The sequence below is a fragment of the Dermacentor silvarum genome, chromosome 8 (assembly GCF_013339745.2).
Source record: "Dermacentor silvarum isolate Dsil-2018 chromosome 8, BIME_Dsil_1.4, whole genome shotgun sequence".
Lineage (NCBI taxonomy): Eukaryota > Metazoa > Arthropoda > Arachnida > Ixodida > Ixodidae > Dermacentor > Dermacentor silvarum.
The window spans coordinates 24,953,537-24,977,563 of NC_051161.1; the positions used below are offsets into that span (position 1 = coordinate 24,953,537).

At 47.6% G+C, this 24,027-nt stretch overlaps 2 protein-coding genes across 3 annotated transcripts in view; both read left to right on the forward strand.

The window, feature by feature from the left end:
- Positions 1 to 13,772, forward strand: part of LOC119460819 (carcinine transporter) — a 72,454-nt gene extending 58,682 nt beyond the window's left edge. Inside the window, exons 7-10 of one of the 2 annotated variants that reach the window (XM_049671751.1) lie at positions 745 to 959; positions 9,843 to 10,021; positions 10,446 to 10,609; positions 12,040 to 13,772. In XM_049671751.1, the coding sequence (XP_049527708.1) occupies positions 745 to 959; positions 9,843 to 10,021; positions 10,446 to 10,609; positions 12,040 to 12,127 (646 nt within the window). In that variant the 3' untranslated portion in view covers positions 12,128 to 13,772. The remainder of the gene's footprint in view (positions 1 to 744; positions 960 to 9,842; positions 10,022 to 10,445; positions 10,610 to 12,039) is intronic. The other variant, XM_037721917.2, reaches the window with a different exon arrangement.
- Positions 13,773 to 14,111: 339 nt separating this feature from the next.
- Positions 14,112 to 24,027, forward strand: part of LOC119460825 (organic cation transporter protein-like) — a 93,897-nt gene continuing 83,981 nt past the window's right edge. Inside the window, 1 exon segment of the mRNA XM_049673219.1 lies at positions 14,112 to 14,623. The gene's annotated coding sequence lies outside the window, so the exon portion shown is untranslated.

A 24,027-nucleotide genomic window follows, 5' to 3' on the forward strand; every position in this document is an offset into this window, starting at 1 on the left:
CTTAGCTTTGCTTGGCTTGGCTTTGTTTGTTTGTTTGTTTGTTTGTTTGTTTGTTTGTTTGTTTGTTTGTTTGTTTGTTTGTTTGTTTGTTTGTTTGTTTGTTTGTTTGTTTGTTTGTTTCTATAAAAGAGATTTATAACATTTCTATAAAGATTTCTATAAAGGAACGTTACCCAGCACGGCTCCACCACTTATAAAGGAGATTTATTGAGGTTCGTAGCGACAGCCGGTCGTAGGATGCACCGAGCACAGTCCTCTCGCTCGAGCTTCTGCTGCGCGGTTGATGCTGCCGATGCCGCTGACTCTGCGCCGACGTTCGTCATCTTCCTTACAGTTTCATACTGTCAGCGTTTTCAAGGCTCTTAGAGGTAGTGGACCACAAGGTGTAGTGCTCAAGGACGATTACAAAACGAAACAAAACACACAACCAACATTGTGAGCGAGTGCGATAAAGAAGCACTACATATGAAATGACACGTATAATACATAGTACGAAATTGATAATTGTAATATGACGCTCTCTTATAACTGAGCTGCTAAACACTAAGCGTTTGCAATTTCAATGGGCGCACTATTCCATGTCTCCACAGATACTAGGGAAAAAAAAAGGAAATCTTAAAGTGTTACAACGCAAAATGATCGTTCTAATAAGTTTGTTTCTCATGTCGCTATATTGCGCACTCTTCCATAGAATGTCTCAGTGTTGAGATTCCTCAGCGCAGTTTTTCGTCCCTCGTCCCGCAGGTCGGCAAACGGCTGCGCGTACAGCGGCCTGCACATCAACGTGACGCATTTGAGCGGCAACGAGTTCCTCAACTTTCTATACCTGGCCCTGGTCGAGTTTCCGGCCAACGCGATTGGCTGGTGGAGCATGGACCGCTACGGCCGGCGCTGGACAAACGTCTTCTTCGTGCTTCTCACGGCTACAGCCTGCTGGGCGGCCGTCATTGCGCCCACGTGTGAGTTGGTTGGTCGATATATTGATTGATTGGCTGAGTGATTGATCGATTCATTCATTCATTCATTCATTTTATTGAACATACGAGAAGGCACAACAGAAACTAGAAGACAAATCCGAACAATGCAAGAAGTACGACAAACTATAAGGCCTCATTCACTACAGTGCTTTTTTTATGTTGTTGTCCTTCTATACTTTGACGAAAATCATGCTGAAGATTACGAAAACGGAGAAATATTGTTTCTCCGTTTTCACCAGATAATAACAGACTTGTCATCAAGTAATTGAGCATCACCAAGTAATACAGCAAAATGGCATGGCTGTCGTAAAACGAGACCCTGTTCGCATGTTGGGCAGAGTTCTCATGTTGGGCAGAGACCAACCAAAAGATCGAGGAATTCCTCCCTCCCTCCCTCCCTCCCTCCCTCCCTCCCTCCCTCCCTCCCTCCCTTCCTTCCTTCTTTCCTTCCTTCCTGCATTCATTCATTCATTCATTCATTCATTCATTCATTCATTCGTTCAAAGTAAATTTATCCTGTGCTCCCGGCTTCTCTACCGCAGCTGAAGCCAAGCGCGACGGCCTCGATAATACGAAAACCATGGTGTCCTGGACTTGTATGCCGCTTCATTCTTTCATCCGAAATTTTATTGCGATAGCAATTATATGGACACTCCAAGCGCATTTTTGCCGTCGCCATCGTCGTCGCCGTGATGTTCCGTATAAAGTCCAAGGGCGTTAAAATCGTCGCCGCCCGCCGTGCGTTGTGTGTGCGAGTGAAATCGTGCGAGGGTGAGCCGGTAACCGCAGCTTAATCTCGCGCACGCGAGAGAGGAAGGCGGCCGGAAGCGCACGGTCTTCGTTCACGCGCGAGGCACGGGAAGGAGGCGACGGAGACGGGAGGGGGGGGGGGGGGGGGGGGGGGGCGTTCTGCTTACGCGGCTGCTGCTCACGGAGCTACCTTGAAAGCGATCTGCAACGCGGCCGAAGTGTGCGCCCGCGCGAGCCTCATCTTCAAAGCGATCTGCGATGGTCCAAAGTGCATTCGCCGAATACCAGTAGCTTCGTATGCGCTGCGCTTTCGACGTTTAGTTCGCGTTGAAGCGAGAGCCAGCGCGAAGGTCAATTTGCTCGCTGCCGCTGGTGCGCTTTCACACTCCAGCGTTTTGACGAGCTCCCGTGGTCATCGAGCGAGATCTGTTCATGTTTACCTGTGCGCACGTGACACCGTGCTTGTTTATTTAGTTAGTAAGCGAATATTTACAACTTAATACGGCCGATAAAGCTACTATCCTTACTTCGTATAGCTGTCTACTAATTTGCTATCTCAATCAATGCTTCGCCTTTCGGGCGAAACTGCGACTTTTTTTTTTTTTACATGTACTTCAAAGACGAATCTGTATACACAGTTTCATGACGCTGATAGCCCAGTTGTACTTCTGGTAATTTCATAATGTTACCTTTACACAACCATAACTATCTCATAACTACTGTAACCACAACTATCTTACCAACCCTGACAATAGCTCTGGTTAGCCTACCTGCCTTTTTATACATTTTTTTTTTTTTAGTTCTCTTCACAACCTTCGAATTTTTTTTCTCCTTTAGGTGGAAGGAAGATTGGATGTGGGAAGGAGGAAAGATGAGAGTGGAAGGGAAATTTGTGTGGACTAGTGCATTCCCATCGACATTCATTTGCTCGCTTAGGTCGTTTCCTGGGTTCCTTCTTCCAATAATGCTGCCACCAACTCTCCATTTTATTTATATACAGCATGCGTGCTGCCTTTCGCAGAGGATGTTGCCAGCCTTTCCTTCGAATGTTTGTACATGTTTGTGATTGGTTAACAACACTGGCTGAGTGTATGCCCGCTGACAGAAACTCGACGGTAGATCCGCTTTGTCATGTCCGCTAAACTTCCGTGCTTACAACTGCGGTACGTTCTCTCACACATTTTGCGTCCTTCGTGAACCCTAACAAAGGGCAGAACCACATGCAACATCACCTCGATCGACGAGCAACAGTGATCGCCGATTACGAAAGCTACTTGGGAGGGGGGCTGGGGGGGGGGGGGGAGATTTTCTGTAAGTTTCTAGTAGATGCACACTTAAAGAATGCCCCCCCCCCCCGCCCTAGTTAGCACCGAATGCATTTATGTTTCAGTCCGCGACCTTGACATCAGTACATCGACTCTGTACCATCACGGTTGTATATTAATTTCAAATCCTTGCAGAGTGACCTATCCAACTATAGCATTTCAGACACCTTTTGCGACACTGTGATGATTGCGCATAGCGTAGCCCATCCGTACCGGCGCGTAACGCCGCTTTCGAATCTTTGAATGTCACTTCCACAGTTCGCAACCATGAACGGCGCCGATGAAGACCGTGAGATATCAATGATTTCAGGTTAAGTTTCCTTATTTGTGGTTATCTATCCTTTGTACAGAAAGGCCGCAAAAGTTTCCAAACGTTTCCAGGTAAAGTGTCCGCATATTAGGTAACCCACTATAATCGTTTATATATATATAAGTAGCTCAGTAGTATCTGGTAGACGACGCCAAAATTTAGGACAATACGAGCAAATGGTACGTCAAATTCAAGGCGACGTCGTTACCAGTCCTCCGTTTCTCGCACACCAAATTCCGCCAACATAAGACTTAGAGATTTCCCATTACATAAGTGTAACCTACCAGCGCACCTTAAGTAAATAATCCTCTTTAATGTCCCTCTGAGGAAGCACACGTTTTGTTTTTAAATATTATCAAATCTCCGAATGCGGCGTCTCCACCGTTTTCTGTGTGCTATACTATCGGACGTTTGAATAAACTCAATCGTACGAATCGGTCATACTAGTCGGATTGAGATATCGCGCGTGATAGAGGCAATAAAACCGATAATGATTAGGTTGAAACCAAAAAAAAAGTTCAACAGAACGCATCTCGCGATGAATGTCCGCATTATTGCGATCACCGTTGAAGCCCTGTAGCTAGACATCGTATTGCCAACGCTGAAACGCCTCGTGTATAAGACATGTATGCAGCCGGGCTCCTCTCTCACGCATACCTCTAGACACGCTGCGCCACTTGCGGCGCCATCGCGAAGTCCACTCGTGGCACGTGTCTGAGCCGCAGCCATGACCCTGTGGATAGGGCACCCGGCTCGGCCGCGGAAGGTTCGTTGTTCGATCCCCCCTGCAAGACACCCACAGGTTTATAAGATGGGTAGAAGCAGCCAAACGGCCTCGCTTCCGGCTTCCCCGGGGTGCGTTGCTTGCTTGGGAGAGGTTTGTTCAGGCCACTATACTGGCTGTGCAAGCACCAAGACAAAACACCAAACAACTCTAAATAAAATGCAGAATTTTTCCCTTGTCAAAACAATGGGGGTAAGCGAAGCTTGTGGCAAGATGACGCTGTCGCAGGCGTTCCACTTCATTCGCCCTAAACTCAAGGTCGGCGGCTCTTCGCTGGCGTTTGGCCTCAACATCGCGCTCCCACAACTCGGGGTTCGCGGCTCTTCGCTGACGTTTCGCCTGGGCTTCGGAAGCCATCACGCTCGAATTGGCAGGTCGACGACGAGCCCTTTCCCGAGCGAGTTCGCGGCACCGTTGCTCAAACGCAGCCTGCTCCTCGGCGAAACACGTCCGGACGCCGAAACTGATCTGAGGAGAGGGAAGCCCGGAGGAGCGCGAGCGAACCCCCTTTCATTTCCTTCCCTTTCCCTCCCCACCACGCACCAAACGACCCTAAATGGTCGCGCGCGTCACGTGATCCGGCGCCGGCGCAGCTTTCCCCGCACCTGCTCTACTCTGGGAGCAGCCGGGTTTTCTTTCTTTCCTTCTCTCTTTCTTTCTTGCTTCCTTTCTTCCTTTCTTTCTGTATTGTCCCTGGTTCATACCCGCATATCCGTGGCTCATACCCGCACAACCAATGGGGGTATGCACCACACGTGATTTCTTTCTATTCTTCTATATTCCTTTCTTTCTTCTTTTTGTTCTCGGACAATATGAAGCACATGTGCTTACATATGCAACTGCATACGTGTTCACCTTTTGTGGGTCCCTGGACTCGTGTACACAACTTTTTGATATTGCTGACTGACTCTTTTAAAAGTGATACTCTTGTGCTGCATTTTGTAACAAATATTGAGATAATATTTTTCTTTGCGAAGCGACCAGGCGTAGCCGTTGCCACTTAAAAGCGCCAACATCTCCTATTATATCATGTCAATAAAAAAAATGCAGCACATATATGTGCTGCATTTGGGTCACTGGGTATGAGCCGCTGGGTATAATACCCAGTGACCCAAGCTGGCCTCAAAGGGTTTCATTGAAGAGCTGCCCATACCCGGTGGCACATACGCAGTGACGCAACGCTTTGTTTCTCACCTGCTTTCCTCACCACCCGATACTCTACTCATTAGACCGTGGACTACCCAATTACCCAAGTTGGCGGAAGACGGTTGGAGACATAGAAACATACTGGAAAGTACGGGAAGCATTCTAAGAATGCTAATCAAATTATTACTCCAGCGCGTGAAATGGCTACAGAGATTTAACACTTGTTCAACGTTACCCAGCATAACAGAAAGCTCTCGATCTTCAAAGGCGCCTGGACGCTTTCCCTTCTGCCGCCAATGCAGTGCCTTCGATCCTCCCTGTACGCAGTATCTTGAACGCAATCGAATTGTCGCTTCGTTCATTGCTTCACGTTGTCAAAGCAAAAGAAAAAGAAAAAAAGAAAAAAAAGCGTTAATAGCCTCGTGGCCAAGCAACAGACCCGTCAGTATTTCCCCGCGAAAGAAATGCTCCATTGCAACGCGTTAGATAAATGCAAGATTCTGACGGTTTTCCTTGTCGTTTTCTTCGCGGTAATGGCTTTCAAAGTGTTAATGGCGAATGTCAAACTTTTCGTGAAGCGCACTAACGCAAACGTCTGGGCACCTTTTTTTTTTTTTTTTTTTTTTTTTCTCAAGAACGTACACGCTCCGCTAGTGTATCGAGTCAGCGCGGGGGAAAAAAAGAAAAAAAAAACATTTTGCAGCCTCGACTTGCTCAAAAGCTAGAAAGATGTCTCCGGACTTGACTTTAGCAGTGGTCATACTCGGCTGGCATTTTTTTTCCTTCTTGTAGAACAGGAAGTCGCACGCAAGACATGAGGCGTTCGACCAAAAAAAATATTATATTGCCCATAAATTAAAAATTACGCACAGAAGCGAGATGAACGAAAGCGCTCGTGTTTGTTCTTTATTCGCTAACCCTTCGTTCTTTTTCGTTTCTTTCCGCACTTCAGTGCTTCGCGCTGCAAAAATCACGCCGTGGAAGCCAAGTTTTATGTTAATGCACTGTTAGTAAGGTGGGATTCTCCTGTCAATCATAAATCTATAGGCTCACAAACTAACTTTTCCAGTGCTTAGCGCAGAAACATTATACGAGACGGACAAGAGAAGAGACACATTGTCCGTCTCTTCTAAAGTTTCCGCCCTATAGGTACTGGAAAAGATGTCATACCAACGTGGCCGAATGTCAACGCTTGCTTCCTTAACTAGTTCGCCTCCCCATAAAACTTTCCTTTGCAGCCGCACAAGACCTCTGGACGTACTGCATAGACATACTACACATATACTAGAATTTACACTAGGCTATGCAACTGCAGCTGTTACCTGGACTTCCGCGAAGTGAAGAAACGATGCTGTGCCGCGTCGCTTGGGCGTTACATTCACCAATGCGCACACGTGTTTGGTTGGAATGGCTGATAGCGCCGAGTGCAATGCCTACGGTGTCGAGGAGACTATAGAACACCTACTGTGCTACTGCCCATCATTTGAAAACGAAAGACATGATGATTGCACTGCTCTAAATCAGCCGGATAAAAAACACTTCACCTTGAACAAGATCTTGGTACCATGGCCTCGAATATCACAGCTGCAAAAGGCCACAAAAAGCGTTGCTACGAGTGACCGTCACTGATAGAGCAAAAAAAGTTACCACGTCGGCAATGTCCACAGTTCTCCTCTTCACCTAATCTTTCCCTCCCCTTTTCCCTTCCCCCACTGTAGGGTAGCCAACCGGGTTCAGTCCTGGTTAACCTCCCTGCCTTTCATTTATGATTCTCTCTCTCTCTCTCTCTCCACTAGGCTACAACAGTAGTAATACGCGCACTATATTTATTCTATGGCTTATAATGGCTAAACGAAGCTTTCGGATTACCTTGAGAGTCTACGTTCGTGTCTGTGCGGTGTATGTGATGCTTGAGTTTTTATGTGATCACACTGTAAAGCATAATTATCACCCAGCACCTGGAGAAAGCTAGGCGACTTGAAGTCATTACAAATAATTATAGGCTGTCGCTCTTTCTGGCTTATATTAAATGCGATATCGCAAGTCCAAAGGCCGCCTGTGAACAGTGCTGTGCATTTAATGTAGACAGCCGATACAGAATAAACAACTGAGCGTTAAATGCATGTAGCCCAAATGAACATATACAGTCTAAATTTTGCGCAATTTCAAAGGTACAGAAGCGCTGTTTCTTTTTTTTTTTCGTATATGCGCCGAGATTCGCCGATTTAATTAAAGGTGTGTCTTCAAATTATCTCCACTGCAGTGTCTCTCAAACTTCCAATAAGCTCAGGAGGCTTATTACCGCTGAAGCAGGAAGTCCACGTCGCGCGAAAAAAAATAGAACGCCAGAGCGGCTAAATCTGTCTCCTTTGTTTCCATGATCTCGCGTGCTTCTTCATTCTTTTTTGCCCCCGTATTTCTTCCTCCAAACGAAAGAGTCAGTGAGTACTCACATTGTCTTTGATCTTTCTTTAGTTTGTTCACGAATATATACAGCGTAATTGAAACCATTTCTGTTGCGTATATATTTTATCAAAGTTCTCGGTGGCCAGCTATACCGTGATTCTGTATGTGCAGTTTCTGCTCTTATCAACTGCCGTTGAAATTCCAGTTTGCGGTTGCGGCATCAGCATGGCGACCATTCTTGTCGAGATGCTGATAGGCGCGTGGCATTTGCTTCGGTGCAAAGAACTGCATGAAAAAAAAATATATTTGTTGGGTATTCTATATACCAGTGTTTCAGATTACACAACAAGCTATAACAAACAAGCGAAGCCTTTTGTGTGGACGAAACCAACTAGTATGTTTTGAGTTACCTCCTGAGGAATTCCCCAGTGATATTGTGTTCTTATTCGTTGATTATTTAGTGGCAATAAGTTACTAACTTTCAGTTATTAATTTGACGTCAATAGCGTCAATACATTAAAGTGAATTAGACGCACAGCATCAGCGGAAGAAAAAACCGACGGCAGAACAGGACTCCATGTCCTACTGTCGGCTTTTTCTTCCTCTCATGTTGTGCGTATAATTCACTATAAGTAACATGTACCAACTAGCCCAACGGCAAGGCATATTAAAATAAATTATTTGATCACATCGGGCAACCTCACTTTCAATTGTTTATGACGTGCAACCTTTTTCCGTAGCTTCGCATTTAAAAAAAAAGCCTGTTTGGCAAGCAGGCAGAGGACCGGTGACGACTTCTTAAACGTTTCGCGAGCTTTTCGCGAGCTTTGTAAAGACACATAAAAAAGGCGCAGTTACGCCCGAAAGGCGAAGCACCGATTGCGATAGCAAATTAGTGGACAGCTATACGAAGTAAGGATACTTCTTTCTGGGGTTTTACGTGCCAAAACCAGTTCTGATTATGAGGCACGCCGTAGTGGAGGGCTCCGGAATAATTTTGACCACCTGGGGTTCTTTAACGTGCACTACAACGCAAGCACACGGGCGTTTTTGCATTTCGCCTCCATCGAAATGCGGCCGCCACGGCCGGGATTCGATCCCGCGATCTCGTGCTCAGCAGCGCAGCGCCTTAGGTGACTGAGCCACCCCGGCGGGTACGAAGTAAGGATAGTAGCTTTATCAGCTGTATAAACTTGTAACGCATACTAACTAAATGAACAAGCATGGTGTCTCGCGCGCACAATCAAACATGAACGCATCTCACTCGATGACCGCAGAAAGTCGCTGTCAAAACGCTGGAGTGAGTAAGCGCGCCAGCAGGAGCGAGCGAATTGACCTTCGTTCCCCCGCTCGCATCAACGTGAACTCAGCCGCGAAAGCAGCGCAGGGAGGAAGGCTCACCGCCGTATTCAGAAACGCAACTTAGCTTGAAGCCCATGCTTGACTTGATTTAAAGGACGCCTGGCGTGAACATGCTCTGGACGGTCATTGCGTTTTCTTCGGCGCGTTCACAATAGGCGTCACTTAAATCAAGTCAAGCACGGACTTGAAGCGAAGTTGCATTTCTGAATACGGGGGTCAGTCTCCGCCGCAGATGGCTTTCAAGATATAGCCGCCCGGGCGAAAGCGCGTGGCGTAGTACGCGGCCTCCTCCCCCGCTCTCCCTCCCCTCCCTCCGGAGCGTTGCACGCGACTGGAAGACGGTCGCTTCCTTCCCGCTTCCCTCCCTTGCGCGCTCGAGATTGAGCCGCGATCGGCGGCTCACCCTCGCACGCTTTTACTCGCACATACAGCATACGGCGCGCGGCGACGATATTATCCCCGTTGGACTTTACACGGAACCTCACGGCGATGGCGATGGCAGAAATGCGCCTGGAGTGTCCATATAATTGCTATCGCAATAATACTGCAGGCGTCTCCAAGCGGATGCTAAGGGCATACAGTTTGTTCTGTCCCTACAGAACAAACTAAAAAAAAAATAATGACTCTGTGTAAGCTCGGACACCCGGTATTAAAAGATCGCGGTTCTTGAACGCGGCCATGCCATTGGTCATACATAGTGAAATATGAACGCCTCTCCCACTTTCGTCTTAATTGGCTCCCTTGATGACTAAACTTGCCTGGTTACACTGCCTGTAACGCAGCCGGCACGGTGCACGTCGTCTCCTCGATCGTGGCCAAGTTCTCCACCACGGCGGCGTACATGATGATGTACCAGCAGTCGGACGAGCTGTTCCCCACGCCGCTACGTTCCTTATCGATGGGTGTCCTCCCTTCCCTGGCCGCGATCTTCACTGTATCGGTGCCTTACATCGTCTACCTGGTGAGTCCGCTAAAGGGAACACTGAGTAGAAATAACAAGTTTGGACTGGTAAATGTATTCTTTCAAAACTCCATTTGACCCACTGCAGTTAGCTCAATGACTATTTTTGGTTGACTGAACCGAATTTTATATTCTGGTTAACCTCCCTGCCTTTCCTTTTTCCATTGTCGATCTGTCTGAAGTCATAGTGCATATCAGCACGTTTATTTCTCACCGTCCCATATCGCTGTGGGCCGCATACCTGTCATTATTATTATTATTATTATTATTATTATTATTATTATTATTATTATTATTATTATTATTATTATTATTATTATTATTATTATTATTATTATTATTATTATTATTATTATTATTATTATTATTATTATTATTATTATTATTATTATTATCACAATTGAGAGCGCCCGACGTGACGCAGGGGAAGTACGGCGCCTGGATCCCGTTCCTCTTCCTCGCCGTGGTGACAATGGCTGCAGGGATCGCGGCGGCCTGGCTACCGGAGACTAAGGGCTACCCGCTCTGCCAGACTGTTGAGGACGCCGAGAAATTTGGCAATGATCAAAAATTCTTCTCGTTCAACAGGTGAGAAACCACGCTTAAATAACAGGCAAAGCGCCCTCGAAGTTAAGCTAACGCACCAGCCTAACACAATAAGACCAAAAATATAACAATAAAAAAAAATCACAGGCTCCTGCAGGAGCTTCTCCACTTGACAGGAACGTCGTGCAGAAGTGTATGGAGCTTGGTACATCTTATTCTCGTGTTTCTCTCACTCTCTTTTTTTTTTTTTCTCATGGTTAGTGTGCAAGGTGATTTGGATGCCACGGTGGAGTCCTTTCGCGACGTAGGCCTGACTACACGCTTGTAAAGTTCCTTTCAACATGACCTTGTTGGCGTGTGTCTCCTGCAACGCCGGCGAACAGTTCGTATTCTCTCTACATATATATCTATTTCGCTCCTCCATACCCCTTCATCCGTGTACAGTAGCCAACCGGCATCAGTCTCTTTAGTTACACTGCAATTTCTTTCTTCCTTTGCTCTCCCCTGGTTAAAAAGGACCCTACCTTTTCTTAAAGGACATATTGAACCTATTGGATGTCATATACGCAAGAAAATGTAAATGGAGTCCGCTCATTGAGAAGATTCTCATATTTTTTATTGTATGGTACATAGGAGATGTTGCCGCATTTCATTGGTGCCGACTACTGCTTTTCGCACAGAGATATAAGAAAAGTTAAAAAATAAGAATTAACTTCAACGCATTAAAACTAAAAGTCAAGTCCGATCGAATCACAATTACACAAAGTCTAGACATATAAGTACACTAATGCCACACTAAACCTGAAAGTTAACTCATAAAGACAGCAACGCAAAGCCCCGTCACATGGGTGCTCTAAAGTAAACACAAAGTCCGGTCACACAACTACATTAGAATCGGGGCACATAAGAAAGTTCGGATTCGATTCAAATGAAGGTACATGAAACCAGGAATTTAAGTAGCCAAAATCGGGTCAGAAAAGTCCTATGAGTGAGCTTGTCACAAATAAAACACTCTACTCAATAGTTTCCAAAAATATTGCTCGTTTCTAGGAATCTTTGAAGGGCCAGTAACGCTCGTCTTTGCAACGAGTATGTTGGCCAAGGGCCTAAGATCTTCCTGAGGCTGAAGGGCCTGTGGTCTAATATCACTAAGTCACCTCACATGCTAAGCGTTGTCTGTGGGTGTCGTGTCACGGACATGCAGTTATGCATGTCCGTGACACGACAGAAGTGCGCTTATAGTGTTCATGTGCATCTAGTTATGCACAGTGCGCATAACTAGTTAGTATGTTATGCAGAAGTGCGCTTGTTATGCAGAAGTGCGCTTTAGTGAAGCAGGATGGGGCAATTCATAATAAAATGTCTTACCATCACCAGTGTGTAAGTGTCAAGGCGGTGAGTATCAAGATGTGACGACCCCTGCCATATGTATTCATAGTAACAAACTTTCGGCATGTCTGTTCTGTGAACAGGATAGAGGAATCCTCGAAGCGGTCCAGGCGTGTCGAAGAAAACGACGAGAAGACCATCGAACTACAACGCCTGCAGACTGAGGCATGACCGACTCGTCCGATGCCTCTTGCGTTGTGCCATTTTCAACGAAGAAACCTTCCTGTCAACAAAAGCGACAGCATACGGGACGTGATATAGTGCCATTACAAGAAAATGAAAAGTCATCGCTCAATGGCCGTGCTTCAATGCTTGAAACTCCTAGGCATTTATACGTTCTCACACGTCTAGAAGCATGCTCACAAACAACACTGTGAAATAGAGAACTTACATTATCTTACAATACAGGGTCCCGCATATTTCGCTTAGCATGTTCGAAAAAAGATTTTGCGGTTACCGCTGCACTGTTCTTGCTGAAATTTTGCAGAAGGGTCGCATATTGGAGTCCACGTTCGTTCAGTGCAACATTGCCACAGCTAATTGCTTGGTTTTTAGGATAAAAGTGCAAGTTTGCCTTCGTTTATGGGTATTCCAGCTGCTGCTGTGACGGCGCAAGCTTAAACTTGTATCGCCGCCTGCCGGCAGCTGCAGACACCGTTTCAGGGATGGCTGCCGCGTGTTCCAGGAGCGGGCAGTCATAGAGTTGCTCAGGTAATATAGTGAGAAATTCTATGCGGGCAACAGGCGGCAACCCTCCCTTACCGGCTGCTTTCTGTAGCGGTTGGGACGGGCGAACCTTATTGGTGTTCAAGGTAATACTTGAATCGTATGTACTATTCGGTGCTTCTTGCGCAATAATCTGAGCCCGTTTTAACAATACTACTCTTTTGCAAGCGAATTTACTCATGACACGTGCTTTTGATGCACAGGTTGCTTGCATGGAATTTGCTGGTTTTCCAAGCAGCGCGATCTTTCCTTTGTTAGAAAAATGTATTACTGATGTTAAGCGCCTTCATCGCCGTGAGCCTGATGGACAAAAGTTGAACTAGGAGCACAATCGAGCGGTCATACCATATGTGCACCAAACAGCACGTAGTTTAGAGAACCTTGGTTCAAAAACCGTTGGTCCAACATACGGCATAAATGCGGTGTTTTATGCTCTAAATGAAGAAGGCAAGGTTTGCTGCTTGGTTGATAGATCATTATCCCAGAGTGCAGGCAAAGTAAATCGATGTTCCGTCAATAATTTGCACAAATAGGTGCCTCGCGCGATTGCCGTTGCGTACGTCATACCACTATCACGCGGCAAAGAGCACGTCGGCCAAGCGGAGTGGAGTCTGAATGTGCGGCTTCGAGAAAATGAGCTTTCACTTTCGGGCGCTTCTTCCACCCAATTGGCCATACACTGCAGATCATGTGGCTGTTTTAACAGAGACCAACACCTCCTTGCATAGAGTTAATAAAAAAAGTGAGAGAGAGAGAGCAAGGAGAGGGAAGGCAGGGAGGTCAACCAGACGAGCGTCCGGTTTGCTACGCTACACTGGGGGAAGGGAAAGGGGGAATAGAAAGCGGAAAAGAGGGAGAGAGTGAGTACTGAGTACACGTGGGACGATGCACATGGACACTATAAGCGCCCTTTTAAACCGGTGCACTTCAAATAGTGTACTAGTGCACGAATCGCTTTTTGTGCCAGTGGTGGGTGTGGCCACGGTCCGAGTATCTTCGACTCAGAGAACGGTCTCGAGTCCGGTCGGTTTAAAATTGTCCTGAGAAAGAGGCGTTGTATGTCTTAGCGACGACAGGTACACAATAGGTGCTCGATGGTTTCCTCGCACCTAAAAAAAAGCGAAATAAATGAATAATAAGCATACTGAATTCAGTGTGTGTTTCGACTCTCGATTCGCAGTGAGCCACTATCAAATTACAAGTCGAAATTTGGCGCGCGTAGCGCTGTTCGGGCAACGCATTCTGTGCGGCGATATGGGGCAGCGGTGAATAGTCGGGCGATGCATTCGAAACATGCGATTCGCTGGGCCCGCGTGCGCGAACCATTTCGTAATACCGCCCCCCCCCCTCCCACAACCACTTCTGCTTCGCGAACAATGATGGCTACTTTAGACCCTTGCACTTGCTGCTCGGAAGGCCCAGCTACTCGAAGAAAAAATATGCTCCCTCCCCGACCCATCCATCTAATCGGTGCATGTATCTATCTGCCGCGCCGCCCTGATCCAGTTCACGTCGGTGTCACCGTGTCGAGTGCCTGACGGGGGACTCTACGCGTGTGCTCCGCGACCGGGAGTGGGCAAGGGTGCCAGGTTATTGAACGCTGGCGGACATCTTCCATCTTCAATAAAGCAGCGTTGCCCGCCGCGCGCGCTGGCGCTTCTTCGCCGCGGCCATAATCAGGAAACCTCAATCGCGCGTGTCAGTCAGTCGCCGAAGCTGTTCGACGGCCCCTCCTGGAGATAGTCAGGAGTGGTCGTTACTGGAGCCGTTGCATCTACACGCGCGGCTGCGTGTCCCCTTCGTGGTGTGGCTCTGCGCCCAATATCTCTTTTGCTCTGGCTGCCTGTGGCTTGAAGCTTCGTGCCCGTGACCTTTCAGGAGTGCGCCTTTGAAAGGTAGCACCACTTCTCTATAGGAAAAGAAGGAAGCAGACACTTTCAGGTAAGCGTGTGATGTGTTTCCGTTTTGTCTTATCAGTCTCGCGATTGATCTCTCTCCCGGCTGTGTGAATCAGAGCCTTACGCAACTGCAGATGGCATTCCGCAGTCGAGATAAATTTATTTCGACAAAAACATTCTTGAAAATACATGGGCACTTAGCTTCGTTGCGGAGTTTACAAGGAAATTTATTAACCAGTAGGCCCGCGTACAACTATTGTATGAACGTAGAGCACAATATAACGTACTGCACATCGTACTTGATAAAAACAAAACAAATGGGCGAACAAAAAAAGTGAATGGTGTCTGCTTGACACTGGCTTTGTCGCACATAAAACCACTATGGCAATGCACATGCAAAATCATAAATGTCAGCCTCGGATTCATGAATGATCCCCGAGGCACACACGAACAGTCGCTACTCAGGCAAAGAAATTTTGGGCATTATTCTGGCAGTAGCAAAACTTTGCCGCGAGACACGGTTAGATACCGCGTTGACCAGTGGCGAAGTAACTCTGTTTCACCTAGTTTTAACAGCTGTTCTTCAAGATGACCCCATATTATCACCCGTAGTTTGCGCACTCTGGGGTACATTGCTCTATTTGGCTGCCGGGATCGTTCTGCAATGTTGTGGAAGAACCACAAAACGTAGCTAACGCTGTGGTAGACGAGACTCGCAAACCGATCTCGCCGCCGTGGTGCCCGCCCGATGGATATTCCAAATAAGCTTGCAACCTGCTTCCATAAGGCGCGTGCTACAACGCACTCCTTACTACAGGCATGTTGGTCTCTGTTTGTGCGCAATGTATGCATTTATCATTCGCTACCATATCCCAGCGTTCAAGTCTGTCTCTTGTACGTAGAATATGACCCACTGATATTGCTAATGAAAATCCTTCACTTTAAAACGTAAATCAGGTGAAGAAACGGCTATCCATGTTTTTGTAGTAGCTGTCCCTGGAGGCACAGCCGTCTCACACAACATTTCACAAAGCCTTGAAACTGGTGTCGTACGCCACTTTGTATTCCGTAGTTGCACAAGCTGGCTTTGTAAGCGCGCAGCCGCCGCATACTGCGGTGCTGGCGTTACCGCTGTTGGAAGCAAGTTGCCTGTACTTTGCAGCATAAGCGTTCAACGGTAATTACCCAGCCAATAAAGGAGCAGTGGCCTACCTGGGTACTCGTCATCATCTAGTAGGTCACATCTACCTTTAGTGCACAGCAGCCTACCAAATGGAACTGTACACGGCAAGCTCCATCCTCCGTTGGCTTTCGGCAGACGCAAAAATTGTTGTGCTACGTATTGCGACTTGTTTAGCCAGAACCACGAGAAAATGTGCGTGTTTACTTCGCGTACTGTTCGTGGCGGCGGAAGAGCCACTCTTGCAGCAAACCACAGTTTATTGCACAATACATTCTTAATAAAGAAAGCCCTTTCTGCTAGCGGCAGTGCCGACGCAGTCACTGCTTCCGACTGTGCTTTAATGGAGCTGATAATGTCTCGCCACGTGTGAGGTGAAACGCCACTTGTAGAAAATTTTATGCCTAATATTTGCATATGCTCGCTTTATTTAATGCTTCCTGGTAATGTTATTGCACTGCGTCCTAAATTTAATGCTTCGCATTTCCTCATATTTAGTTTACCCCCTGACAATGATGCACATTGATTATAAATACGAAATACCTCGACAAGACTGTCCCCATCCCGTAAGAACAAAGTAATGTCATCCGCATATGCTGACACTTTTATGCACCCCGTTCCCGGCATAGGAAGACCGCTTAAGAGCGAGCTTTCGCTAAAACGCTTTAACAATGGGTCAATCGCAAGCACAAACAATATAGGTGAAAAAGGACAGCCCTGCCGCACTCCCCTTGTCACATCAAGCCTAGGAGTCAAAGTGCTGTTAAGTAGTAGCTCAGCTGTTGTTCCCGAATACAACATCCGCAGGATATCTACGAACTCTTCGGGGAAGTTATAACATCGTAACACCTCAAACAAGTACGGGTGTTCTAAGCGGTCGAACGTTTTGGCTTGGTCTAAGCTTACCAATACTCCTGAAGCTTCACGTACTGTCGTGTATTGTATGATATTACGTGTTAAGTGGAGACATGAAAATATACTCCGACCAGGCACGGAGCATGTTTGATGCACACTGACTATTTTAGGTAATAATACCTTCATGCGATTTACAAGAAGGGTTGTCAATATCTTGTAGTTTGCGTTGAGCAGCGTTATGGGCCTCCAGGATGAGGGTTCTGCAAGGATGGAGTCTGGCTTTGGCAAGAGTATCACGCGGCCCCAATTAAACGATTTAGGAATACCTTTCCGTGCAAGAATCCCGTTAAGAGGAGATACCAAAGCAGTGCTTACTTCTGGCCAGCAGGACCGGCAAAATTCGACTGGTAAGCCATCTGTACTGGGTGTTGATCCACTGTTCATAGATCGGATAACATCAAAAAAATCACAGCATATCCACGGGGTGAATGATGATGAGTGGGCGAAGCTCCGGAGGGAATCATCGGATCTCCCGCTTAAGGGGACGCTAGCACAAACGCGTTAGAGTCGTGCAGTACTCTCTAGTAAGGGGGAGCGGCCACAGCGTCTTACGCAGCCATTTACACATGCCGGAACGTGCACCGCGTTTGCCGACGCCATCACATGACTGCTGAGAGAGTATACCCCCCGTATTCATAAACGCTCCTCGACTTGAACTTGACTTGCCACCGCCTTGGGCAGCGCGTTCGAAACGCGTTGAAGGTAAGGCGGAGAGGCCACAGCGTCTTACACCAGCTTCTTACACGGGCCGTAACGCGCTAGCACAAACGCGTTAGAAACGCGCTAGAAACGCGGCCTTTCGTTAATGTTGGGTATTTATTGCCATCGTGGTGCTTGTGTCTATGTGTGCTTCGTGGCGTAGTGGGCTAACGCCGCGCGCTCGGAAGCGAGGGGTCCCTGGTTCGATTCCGCGCTACGGACACAACTTCGGAATTTTTTTTCTCATTTTTCTCAGACTGGTTACACACTACTACTACGACGAGGGACGAACGGGTGCCGCTTTAAGGAGCTTCGCCCCTAAAACGTCTTGCAGATTTGTTGGAGACAATAAATTCTTGCCTTCTGTGTAGTCCACGTGGGGTAGATTATTACAAAAACCATATATTTCTTCACCTAACAGTTGGGCATTGTAAATATTTTCCGATGAGAATGCGTCTGAGAACCAATTCCAAAATATTATTTCGGTATCTCGTCTCGCACCGCTCTCTGTGCCCATCTTCTATTATAACCTTTTCAATAGAAGAGCTGCCATTTTGCGTCCTGCTGGACGTACGAGCCAGCCGCAGTACTTCAGAATCAGAAATTGGCCTGTTCGTCATCCACGCCTTTGCAGAGGTACTAGAGTGCCAGCTCATAAGCCTATGGTATCGTTCAAGCTGGAGATCTAGGTACTCGTACATTAGCTGTGTTAGGGAGCCTCCATCTTGTACTATTCTTATCCTGCTCAGGCACTCACAAAGCTGCTCACTCTCTTTTGCGTTTCCTGCTAGCTGCTATGCATGCCTACCACCTTTCCTTTAAAGTATCCCACGCTTATTGCATTCATAATAGCTTACTGATGTAGCTGACAAGAAAATTTATTAACCCGTAGGCACGCGTACATGATGTAGCTACAGCAAGAGAAGTTTATTGTCATCTCTACATTTTTACAATTCACTGGCGTAACACCATTCATTTTTCTTGATATACTGGTATCTGTTTGCACACTATTGCACACAATTATACACTAGACATGATGTAGCTACTACGGCTTTAACCCGTATATGTCCAGTGTCCTATATGTAGGACGCTGAAAATTTTCCAAATAACTCGAACATTTTTTTTTTTTTTTTGTAAAAAAGCTAGTGGCCCCACGCGGGTGTTTCTGAGGCCCTACCCTTCTCGCGTGCAAGTCTTGGTTAGCGCCGGAGCACTCCGCGCCACGTGCTTTCAGTCGCAAAATTGTATTTCCGCGGGAGCTTCGATGAACGCCATGCCGCGGAAGAAAATGCAAATGATGCAAAATGAAATATAAATTCAAATTATTATTGATGTTGTCGAAATTTTGGTCAGTTATTTCTGAGTAATTGAATATGCTCTGAAAACAATATCATTGTAATATATGCAAAAGTTTTTTTGTTTGCGGTCGGTCAAACAGCGGTGTCCTATATGTAGGAGGGCTACAAAAACAGTTCGAAAGAAAATTTTTTTGAATAAAAGGTTGATTCTGCTTTCTGAGGTCCCAGAAGCAATTATTACGGGAAAATAAATCACTTTCCTTAATTTACCCAAGTTCGGGCATATATGGGTTAAGTACAATTTTTAAGAGCAGTAATATTTACACACAACCACGAGCTAGTTCCTATCTTACATGACCACCGCAGTTATTCTGGGTATATTTATAGATTTACACGTAAACCTCTGCAATGTTCGAAATAGCCACCTATACAAATCAGTATTTCCGAATAGTATTGCATGGCACATATTCTATTTAACCTAATATCTCAACAATAACCAAATGAATCACAGAAAGCGCCATTCAGAGATGAATATATTACATATTGTCACGTACGAGTTTGTACCGCTGTGGACAAAATGACGTTGGTTGGAGAAGAAGAGGCTGAAGTGTCTCGGAGCTCGGTAGATGGTGTCACCCTGGCCACAGAGCTACAACCCTCTAACTGTATATATTGTGTATACATATATTTTCGCCCCGTAACATTTTGGTGGAGGTGCTGGGTAATCTCGCCACAAGCCGGCCCTGGATCTTCGCAGCGGGCGTCACATCGGTTCCGCTGTTATGGCTACTGACGCTGCCTCCGACGCTGACGCTGCCTCCGCCGTTCAGACACCGGCGGAAGTGGTACTAACCCAGCTACGTCACCCGGGAATCTTCACTGGCACTGGCAAGGTCGACGTCGAAGACTGGCTGACGTCGTATGGGCGCGTCGGTAAGCACAACAAGTGGAATGCCACACATTTGCTGGCCAACGTGATATTTTACTTGGGAGGAACCGCGAACGAGACGCATGAAACCGAAATTACAAGCTGGGACTCCTGCAAGGAAAAGCTACGCGATCTTTTCGGAAGACCTGTGGGACGTCAAATGGAGGCCAAGCAAGAGCTAGCGTCTCGTGTCCAGACACCAACTGAATCGTACGTCGCGTACTATTCAAGACGTTCTGGCTCTCTGCCGTAAAGCGGACGCGGACATGCTGGAGGCCGATAGGGTTGGACATATCTTGAAGGGCATCGCGGACGATGCGTTCAACCTCCTATCCATCATAAAGGAATGCCGGAATTTTGAGCAAGCGAAGAGCAAACGCATCGTACAACGCTTCGACCGACTTCCCAATACGGCTGCTACTTCCTCCTGTAACGACCCTCCGGCATCACATCCGCCTGCCACGCCAAGCTTGACACAGGTCATCCGCCGCGAACTTGAGGCTATGGCTCCAAGTTCTCACTGTCCCCATACGCACGAAAACATGACCATCTCGCTCATTCAAGCTGTTGTCCGCCAAGAAATTGCAAACATGGATATCCAGTCTGCCGTCCGCCCACGTCCCACCCCTACCGCTCCTGTCATTGCCTCTGCTGCACCTCGCCAGTCGTTCCCGAATCGATATCGGAACCCCTCTGAGTGGCGAACACCGGATGACAGGCCAATTTTCTTTGCTTGCTCCCGGGTCGGTCACATCTCCCGCCACTGCCGTAGTAGCCACTGGTACTCCTCGCCTCGACCATACGCTGATCGCCGCTTCGACCGAGACCCTCGGTCTCTGCCGCCCCTTTCTGAACCATACCATGCCGGCCTTCCCTCTCGGGGAAACACCACTAGCCGCTCGCCCTCGTCGCAACGCCGTCAGTCCCGCTCGCCTACACCTCGACGTCCCTCGTCCCCGTCCTACGCGGGCCGCTTCTCGGGAAACTAAGCAATGCAGCCCCCGGAGGTGAGGCTGCGTTGACGACTCGGACCAAACGAGCTAAACGTCGCCTCCCCTCCCTCCCTCCCTCCCGTCCCCCACAGCCTTTCGCGCGACGGAAAAAGTTGCGTTTACTCTCTATATATGGAAAGGAGGAAAGAGACGCTTAATTCTGCAGCCCTTCAGGGAGCACGGCGCGTTGGCGCTGAGCCGTGCTCCCTCAAGGGCTGCAGAAGATAGCGCCAACCTTTCCCTTTCCCTCAAGAACCACTTATCATCATATCACGGCGCAGAACGCGCGTTTGCTCTCCGACGTGCGTTCGCTCCCCGTGAAAGCGCGCATCCCTCGCGCCCTTTCACTCGCACATACAGCGTCCAGAGCGCTGCGACGATTTTATCGCCGTTGACGTCATACAGAACCTCACGGCGACGGCGACGGCAGAAATCTGCTTTGGAGTGTCCATATATTTGCTATCGCAATAAAACGTTGCGAGGCGAGAAGGTGGGTAAGATTTCCGACGCAGCTCGACGAGTGTCCCATTCTGATCTCGTCGAAAACATCCGAGCACCGGCAACAGTCACCAACGCTGCGCGCGTTCGGTGCGAACGCGGGCAAAACGCCGACGGCGTCGACAACATTTCTGCGTGTTGCTGGTGCTGCTGCATGTCCAAGTTTATACAGCTGATAAAACTGCTATCCTTACTCCGTATAGCTCTCTACTAATTTGCTATCGCAATCGATGCTTCGCCTTTCGGGTGAAACTGCGACAGTTTTTTGGGTTACATGTTTGTGTTTCTAGTGGAAGGCAAGCGCCAATGGCGGGCGAATGCTGCTAACCACGACGGCACTTTGTCTTCGGCTGCGACGAAACGTCCACGTTGAAATCGCGAAGGGGAACGCAAGCGCTAATGGTGGGCGGACGCTGCTAACCACGACGCCGAGCTAGCTCGAGATATCGAACGCATGCGACAACGGCGAGCCGAGGAGCCGGCGTTGTGGGCAGAGCAGGTACGACGCAGAGAACGACGTCACTAACGGCGCTGCCAATGGCGCGCGCGCTTGGGTGCGACGTAGAGAACGACGTAACTGACGGCGCAGCCAATGGAGACGTTTAGAAAAACATGAAACGAACTGTTTTTCGTTTCGCCTAGCCATATAAAGCTTTCGCTGCAAATAATCAGAAACCTTCGAAAATGATTGTCAATGTAAGCGGATAGCTTCTGCGGACCACCGAAATCAAACGGACACACCAGCAATACATCCGCAGTATATTGCTGATGTGGACATTATGACAGCGATAGGACAGCAGCAGCGTCACCAAGACGGCGTGACAACAATGGAATTACGACGGTCAGAAGACGCCGACGCGAAGGCGGCGGTATGGCGACAAATGCTGCCTGCGTACGCTGCTTGCGGACGCAAGCAGCAGTACACGTAGCAGTGCAAGCAGCACTGCTGCTTGCGGACGCTGGCACATACCCAGTGACCCAAGATGGCGTCAAAGAGGCTCATTCAATAGCGGCACATATACCCAGTGTTACATATCAAGTTCACGCAAGTTAGTCCAACGGTTGGTTCTGAACCCGGTTCCCTTAGCACACAAGTCCGGTGATACCCATTGGACCATGGGTATCATCCCCATGATAGTACACCCAGTGATCGAAGTTCGCGGGAAAACGGTTAGACACCAACAAACGGGCAAACTTACCGTAAACTGGGCGAAGTTCCCAAAGAATGCTAGTCGCATTTAATATCCTGACAATACTAAAGACAAGTTACGCAATGTGAATAACTGCTAAATTCGCTAGCCCATTCTATGCACGCTACAGTTTCACGCAAGGAGAGAAGTGACGTGGTAGAGCGGCGTGGTCTCGGACTGTCAAACCACACATCCAATTTGCCTGACTATGCAGCCCGAACAAAAGGAAGGTGTTACGTGAACTTGAGGCGTGGCTCTTATGAAGCAGTAGACGAATCAAGCATGGTGTGGTTTAAAGTCCTTCTTAAGCCGCGTTTACAGTACGTGCGCTCGTGTTCAAAATTAACGGACAACCCTCCATTGCGGATCCTGTGGTTCCCACCTCCATTTTGGCATCCCCTAGCAAGAATGTTTGTCGTCCGTTCTACTTGCAGATGTAGTTCAGGCGTATGACTACGCCTTAAACAAGAATAAACGGTAACTATTCCCTCAGTGATGCCCTTCGCGACTTGGAAAATGCTGAGTGGTTTGTACCTTTGCACACGAGAGTACAAGAAAAAAAAATAATGAAGCAGCGTCTATGCGATGTTCGTAGGTCTCAGCACGCAGATGAAGAAGACGGTCGGTAGAACCTAGCGCATAACAACATTCGATCCTCGAACCCCGTTTTAGTACAGGACAGGTTGCTAAATCTAACTTGAAGTCAAGTGCTTCTCGTAAGGAACTCTCTGCCACGCTGGCAAACTGCATATTCCAGGTTCTCCCTTATCATGCACCGTATTTGATTTGCCGTTATGAGGATGATTCAGCACGGTTCCACTGAATGCAAGACGTGTTATATGAAAATGTGCCTGGAAGGGCGTAAAAATGCCCGCGACGAGAACCGAAGCAGATGGCCACGTTTGTTGAAACTTGAACTATGAATTCGTCCTTCCTTTCGCGGAATAATGCTCGCTAGGGCTGACAATTCAGAATTCCGTGACTTTCAGCGGCCTGTCCTGTATTTGCATCTTTTTTTTCCAGCATATGAAAAAGGTTCGTACCGTTTGAAATTTCCCCGGAGACGAAGACATCAACGACGTCGTAGGCATCTGGCATTCATTGCAGGCGGCATTGAAAAAAAAAAGTTGTTTTTTCGCGTACTCTCGTATGGAAAAAAGTGCGGCATTCGCCGAGGCCACTGATGATGTGGTTTTTCTAGCAAGTCGCTAGACTTGGTACGCAGCTTCCCTTCTGACTAGCGCTACACCAACCACTTTCCGCAGAGCCTTGACACAATGCACTGGGGATACTTGCACAGAAGGAGCATTTTGAAGGCGCTCATTCCGTCAGGATGCAGTTCTCATATCGGTTCGTCGTTTTCTTTTCAGTCTGATATGCGCGCAGCCAAGAGCTCATATTCCTTTCAGGCATTTTCTAATGACAGCCAACAGTCTGTCTCTGATGTTTATCTCCTGTGCACGCAATGTGCGTGCGCGCGTGTTTGTCTGCATGTGCGGGGGAGTGAAAAAAAAGGAGGGCGAGGGCGTTTCCGGTTCTGCCCCTCTTGGTTCTTAATTCATCCACAAAACATTCGTTATCGCAGAGCCAGTTGAAAAGGTAATGTCGCTGGTTGTTAGTAATTTCGATAAAGAATAACTTCTCAGACCTTCTTACGTTCTCGGTATCTGCAGGAACCGACGTTGAGTGGCATACGTCCTCGCACCAGTAGCGTCAGTAGGCAATTCCTTCCCGCTAACGTTGTCGT